The sequence below is a fragment of the Coptis chinensis genome, chromosome 7 (genome assembly GCF_015680905.1).
Source record: "Coptis chinensis isolate HL-2020 chromosome 7, ASM1568090v1, whole genome shotgun sequence".
Lineage (NCBI taxonomy): Eukaryota > Viridiplantae > Streptophyta > Magnoliopsida > Ranunculales > Ranunculaceae > Coptis > Coptis chinensis.
This window is the reverse complement of record NC_141462.1, coordinates 34,210,142-34,217,500: the sequence shown is the minus strand read 5'-3', so window position 1 is coordinate 34,217,500 and position 7,359 is coordinate 34,210,142. Positions and strand designations below refer to the sequence as shown.

At 34.2% G+C, this 7,359-nt stretch overlaps 1 protein-coding gene across 1 annotated transcript; it reads left to right on the top strand.

Annotated features, from left to right (window-relative positions):
* The first annotated feature begins 6,229 nt into the window (after positions 1-6,229).
* Positions 6,230-6,979, top strand: LOC147487215 (uncharacterized). The gene has a single exon (XM_086573980.1). It carries the CDS (start codon positions 6,230-6,232, stop codon positions 6,977-6,979), a length of 750 nt encoding a protein of 249 aa, XP_086430106.1.
* Positions 6,980-7,359: the final 380 nt, after the last annotated feature.

Sequence of the window (7,359 nt, the reverse complement as noted above, 5' to 3'; positions counted from 1 at the left end):
TTCATTATGTAAGGTATGACTGTAAAAAGAGGAAGAGGTCGATCTACAAGAAAAATTCCCACAGCTACCATAGTAGCTGCATGTATAAGAGCCGAAATAGGCGTAGGACCTTCCATGGCATCAGGTAACCATACGTGAAGAAGGAATTGTGCGGATTTAGCAATTGCACCAACAAATAATAGGGAAGCACACAAAGTAAGAAATAAAGAGCTGACCCCATTATTATCAATCAAATTATTGGCTATTTCGAACAAATCCCGAAATTCAAAACTACCCATTAGCCAATAAAGACCTCAGATTCCTAAAAATAAACCAAAATCCCCTACACAATTTGTTATGAAGGCTTTTTGACAAGCACTTGCTGCAATTGGTCGTGTGTGAACCAAAACCTATTAATAGATAATGAACACATTCCAACCAATTCCCCAAAAATATAAATTTGTATCAAATTTGAACTAGTAACTAATCCCAACATGGAAGCATTAGAAAAACTCATATAAGCAAAAAATCTCAAATAACCTTGATCATGAGACATATAATTGTTACTATAAATAAGAACCATAATTCCAACAGTTGTAATTAATATTAACATAATGGAAGTAAGTGGATCTACCAAGTTGCCGAAATCTAAGGAAAAATCGTTATTGATGGTCCAAGACCATACATATTGGTAGATAGGACTACCACTTATTTGCTGAATAGACAGATCGGATGAAAATAGCATAATGATACTTAGTAATAAAACGCTAGGAAAAGCCCATATACGATGAATATTTTTTGTTCCTGTCGGAACAAAGAGAAGCCCCACCCCTATTGCTATAGGAACTGGAAGGGGGACGAAGGGTATGATCCATGCATATTGATATGTATGTTCCATAATCGTAATAAAATAAAACTTTTTTTTTGCTTAATTGTTTCCAATTCACGAGCTCTTATATATTTCGAAAGGAGCAAAAAGAACTATAATCAAGACTATGAAAGGACTTAATTTTTCAATTTCTTAAAAAAGAAGTTACAATTGGTCAAACGAGAAGATTAAGTCAATGTTGAAAAGTTACTACTTTACTTAAGTTAATTATAAACTAAGATATTTATGAAGATACATAATATTATGTTTTCAACATTACAAAAATTTAGATCCATAGAACAAGAAAAAAGTATACCAAAGCATTGGTTGTGAACTGGCTCGTTGTGGATGATAAATTCTCTAATATCAATATCCGTCGATTTGTTTCCCGTCACTTCAGTTCCCGTCATAATATATATATATATATATATATATATATATATATATATATATATATATATATATATTTTTTTTTTTCAAATTAAATATTGTTTAATAAATTAACTATATAATGGATACTAGTCTCATTACTATTTTTATAATTTTAATTAGATATACTTTCTTGATCAATTTCAATTAATAGAAAGAGTTTTAAAGTTTAGTTTTCTTAAATTAGCTAAGGGTTCTGAAACTTTTCGATTTATTTTTTTAAATTAGTTGAAATGTAAACCTGATTAAAATTTAAGGAAATATGAATTGAACCTACTACAAAAAAAAAATATTTAATTTATTTTTATTTTGTTAGAAACGGCAATCAATTAGATTTATATAGCCTTGGATCTCGTGGATATATATCCGAATGAAGATATCAGATATAATTTAATATATACTTGTCGGTATATAAGAAAAAAATGATATAGATATATATATTGAATTGAACAATAAATGTCTTCCACATTTAACTATAACAATGAGTAACCTCTTCATTTTTAATGGCGGTTCTCAAGAAACGTACTTCTATGTCCAAAAGCGTATTTGTAAATTTTTGGAAAATAAAGCGTATTATGCGATAAAAGCTTTTTCTTTAGCAAAATCTCTTTCTACCAGGAATTCAAAAAGTTTTTTTGTGCGACAAACAAGCAATAAAGTCTTGGAATAATATGAATTGATATGAACCAATCAATTAAATAATATAATTTATAAGATTAATCAGTACCATTAATGAATATTTGGAACTTATAACTTATAAAAATGAGATGGAATTGTCCATTGCCGTTTGTGGGATAAGAATTTGTCTGTCTACTAGAACGGGACTAAAAAACGGGGCACAAAACAAAGTTTAATCCTTCTTTATTTGTGTGTTTTATTTGTGAGATTGGGATTATTATTTTCCCCATCGATTTGCTTTTCATAATAAGTTTTTTTTTTTTTTTTCAATTTCGAATTCATAAAATCAGATAAATGATAAAATGAATAAATAATAAAAAAATAAGAATGGGGTATAAAAATTTTTAAGTTCTAGGCATGTGTTTAGAACGGAATTATCTAGTTACAATTCGTCAATTAAATTCCAGAAGAGCTTAACCCTTACGAAAAGACATTGTATTGTTAAAACAAACGCAAATAGACACAATTAAGGTAAGGATTACTGAACGTTCAAATAGGAATTTGAGTGATATTTATTAATGTTCCTCAAGATATTGCATTGAATCTCCTCCCTCAATATCGGCGATTGAAGGTGGATGGGCTATTATGATTTCGAGCAAGCCGCTATGGTGAAATCGGTAGACACGCTGCTCTTAGGAAGCAGTGCTAGAGCATCTCGGTTCGAGTCCAAGTGGCGGCATCTAAAAAAAAAAAAAACAAGTAAACTGCCACGCCTCTACTTAAAATGAAATACCTATGCCATCCTTGCTCCGGGGCTCTTTTGGGTAAAAGAAATACTAGAATAACTCTTATAATGTATAGAATAAAATTTAGGGTTTATATTCCATTGTTGGAGGACAACATTTTTTTAGGATTTTTATGATACTTTTACTTTAGAACATATATTAACTCACATTTCTTTGTCGATTGTTTCTATTCTAATTACCATTTATTTGATGAACTTATTAGTCTACTGAAATCATATAGGGTCGTATGATTAAATCGAAAAAAAGGAATGGTAGCTACTTTTTATGTATAATAGGATTATTAGTTATTCGTTGGATTTATTCAGGACATTTACCCTTAAGTAATTTATATGAATCATTAATGTTCCTTTCATGGAGTTTCTCCATTATTCATATGGTTCCCTATTTGAGAAACCACAAAAATAATTTAAATGCCATAACTGCGCCAAGTGCTATTTTTACCCGAGGATTTGCTACTTCGGGTCTTTTAAGTAAAATGCATCAATCCACAATATTAGTACCTGCTCTACAACCACAGTGGTTAATGATGCACGTACGTATGATGGTATTAAGCTATGCAGCTCTTCTGTGTGGATCGTTATTATCAGTGGCTCTTCTAGTTATTATATTTCAAAAAAATATAGAAATCTTTGGTAAATATAAAAACAACAACATCGCATTTCCCACGTTCATAGTCATGCTTGCTAAGGGAATGGTGGTCTCTGGCCATATGCAAAGTGTTGTTGTATGATCTCCTTCGGCTGTCCGTGCGAGACCATCACCATATGTCCAGCGAAAATCAGGCCATGAAAAGGACTGGTATGAGTTCTAGTTGATGTATGATCATTTTGTCGCAGGCTCGTGATAAGGAAGATCTAAAGTTAGGGCATTCGTTGGCTCAGAGAAGATATGTTGTGTGCCACCAACTGTGATCGTGAACCCATCTAGGAAGAACCTGTGTGCATGGTTGAATGCTTGTGTGTCTTTCCATATTAGCATAAAAATATGTATCCAAACTTGGAGAATAAGTTTGGTCAGGTTGAAAAACTAGGGAAGACCGCCCGATGTTGGTGATATAGTCACTGAAGTGAAGGCCATAAGCAGGGGAGTCCATCATAGCCTGTAATGATTGTTCAAGAATGATTTTTGGTGTTGTCATGCTTGATGAGTACACTTAATGGGCATAATGTACAACATACTTTACATTTTTTTGCAATTTAGATACTTTACCTTTTTTTTTGCACTGCAGTACTTTGTACTTTGCATTTTCTTTTAGGTGACAACCATGGGCCAAATTCCATTCAACTTGTGCTCACGTGGTCAACACATGTCATGTTTTTTCTAACATGGCATGGGTTCCCTGTGACATTGTGCCACACAAGCTCAAAATGAAGCACGTTAGAAGCACGTGACTCAAACTTCCCTCTCATTTCTCATTTTTCGCGCTCATTTCCAACAGTTAAGTGAAAATGGGGGATCTATCATAAAACCCTAATTTCCAACATTTGTCCAACATATCTCTCTCTCCCTACATAACCTGAAAACCATAAAACCCTAGAAACTGTAGAAAGTTGTTTGTGAACTCGCATTGTTAACTAATATTGGGAATTGATTCGATTCAAGTAAGCATAAATATTATTCAGTTAGTATTAAAATATTATTGTTGTTAATTTATTATTAATATAATGTGTTGTTTAATTATGTAGTGAATAGTATTGCTATTCATCTCTATCATGGAGGAGGATTCGCTAATATTCCAAAGCTTCACTATCGTGGGGGGTAAGGTATCATATTTTTACAATATTGATCATGATAGGTTTGGTTATTTTGATTTGAAAGAACTTGTGGATGGGTTAGGTTATTCCAATATCATCAAAATTCACTTCTGTGGGTTTAAATGCACTAGCTATATATTGGTTCATGATGATAGTGGTGTGCTAGAAATGTTGAAAGAAGCTAAGGTTGGGAATGGTATTGAGGTGTATACTGAGCATGAGTTGATTGTTGAACATGCTATTGAAGAAGTAGAGTTAGAGGATGGGGAAGAGCAAGAGATACAAACTCAATTACAGAATGATAGGGTTTATATTTCTTGTAGTGAGTCTGAGAATGAATTTAAAATTAAGGATTTGCCTGAGTTGTCTGATAATGATGAGGAGCTAATTAAAGTTAGAAAAGTGGTTGAAGAAAGGAAAAAGGCTAAGAAGAATTGAAAGAATGAAATCCATTTGGGATGATGATGAACCTGAAGATATTCTAGTGACTGAGAATGATGGTGATGAAGCAGTGAATGGTGATAGTGGTGATCAAGCATTGAATGGTGGAACTGTTGATCAAGCTGTAACTAGTGATGACAGTACGTGATATGTATGAAGCAGTGAATGTTGATGAAGCAAGGAATGTTGCGAGTGATGACGAGGTGGAACCAAAAGATGTTGATAGTGACTATTTAGATTCTAGTGATTATGATAACCCTGATACAGATGAGGATGTGGATGAGGATGGTACCATACTTAGAAATTCCAAGAAGATGAAGTACCCTACTTTTGATCCCAAAACTGATGTGTTTCATGTGAGACCCGTACTAGGGATGGTCTTTACTAATGTTAATTAATTGAAAGATTGTTTGAAGGACTTTGCAGTTGCACATGGGTACCAATTGTGGTTCAAGTTGAACAACAAGAAAAGAATTCTTTGCAAATCAGGCCGAGGGGTGTTCTTTCGTGATCAGTATGCTAGTTGGATAGATACAAAAAGAAGTTTTCAAATAAAGTCTTATATAGAGGAACATACATGTTCCAGGGTCTTTGATGTTCAAGTTGCTAACTGTAAATGGATTGCTAGGATCTATCATGACAAGATACTCAAGTACCCTAAAATGAAGTTGAAAGATTTAAAAGAACATATATCTCATAAGTTTAAGCTGGATGTGACATTGTGTCAGTGTTGTAGGGCTAAGAAGAAAGTTCTAGATGCAGTGGAAAGTAGGTTGGGTGGAGTATATGCAAAGTTGTGGGACTACTAGTTTGAGTTTAAAAGGAGTAATCCTGGTAGTACAATTGAGATTGTGATATGGAATCCTCAACCTAATGGACCTGCAGTTTTCAAGAGTATGTATATAAGGGTTAGAACACTTATAGATGCTTGGAAAAGTGATTGCAGGCCAGTTATTGGGGTGGATGGATGTTTCTTAAAGGGTTACTGCAAAGGGGAGCTACTTGCATCCATTGGGAGGGATGCAAACAATCAAATGTTCCCAATAGCATGGGCTGTAGTACAAGTAGAAAACTCAGAAAGTTGGAATTGGTTTCTTGATTTGTTAATGCAAGACTTGGGTTACAGTGAGGGACAGGGACTTGGCTTGACCATTATAAGTGACCAACAAAAGGGCCTTGTATAAGTAGTTAAAGACTATTTGCCATTTGCTGAGCACAGGAATTGTGTTAGGCATATTTATGCCAATTTTAAAAAGTCATTCCCTGGTTTACAATATAAGTTCTTATTTTGGAAGGCTAGCAAATGTGGGACACCTCAATAGTTTGATGGCATCATGGAAGAATTGAAGAAGTATTTTGCACCAGCATATGAACACCTTATGCTGAAACAAAACCCAAAACAATGGTCAAGGGCATTCTTTACCACATTTGCTTCTTTTGACTGTGTTGACAACAATATATGTGAGATATTCAACTCAACCATAGTAGAAGCAAGGGAAAAGAATATCATAGAGATGCTTGAGGAAATCAGGTTGCAAGTGATGAGAAGGATGCAAAAGAAGATTTCAGACATGCATAAATGGAAGGGTGACATATGTCCTATGATAATAAAGAAGCTAGAGAAAAATAAGGAGGACCATAGATACTGGATAGCAGAGTACAATGGATCCAAGTCATTTGAGGTAAGGAAGAACAAGTATGAGGCCTTCACTGTTGATGTGGAAGCTATGACATGTACTTGTAAGATGTGGGAGTTGACTAGCATCCCATGTGCACACTCCATATCTGTTATGTATTTTGTCAACATTGATCCATTGAAGCATATATCAAGTTGGTATTCTGTGACTGAGTATAAGAAGACATATAGTCATGTGTTGCAGCCTTTGAATGACCAAAACCTATGGAATAGAACAATGAAGGAAGCCTTTTTGCCTCTAATAGAAAGGAGAATGCCTGGTAGGCCCAAGAAGAATAGAAGAAAGGAAGGGGTGGCAGTGGGCACTGGAAGAGTTACACAAGTGACACAAGACAAGCCTTCTCACCAACTCAGCAGGAAAGGTAGGAAAATACATTGCTCAAGGTGAAATAGTACAGAACACAACATTCTATTTTGCAAGTCCACTTAAGAACCAGTTAGAAAGAAGCAAGTGAGTGTTTTTAGTTGTTTTTTTAAGTTTGTTTAGTGCTTTAATTTTACCCAATTTTCTACTTATGTTTGTAATTGTATTTAACTCTATTTAATAGGTGAGGAAGAAGAAACAATCAAATGATGAGAATGTACATATGGGAATAAGAATGAACAATCAAATGATGACAATGTACAAGGTGCACAAGCTATGAATGTAGAAGCTAGGAATGTAGAAGAGGAAGACCCTAGTGATGTCATTGATTCAAGGGGTAGAGGGTCAGGAGTAGTTAGAGGAAGAAAAGGTAGAGGTTCAAGAGGTAGAGGAAGAAGGGAACC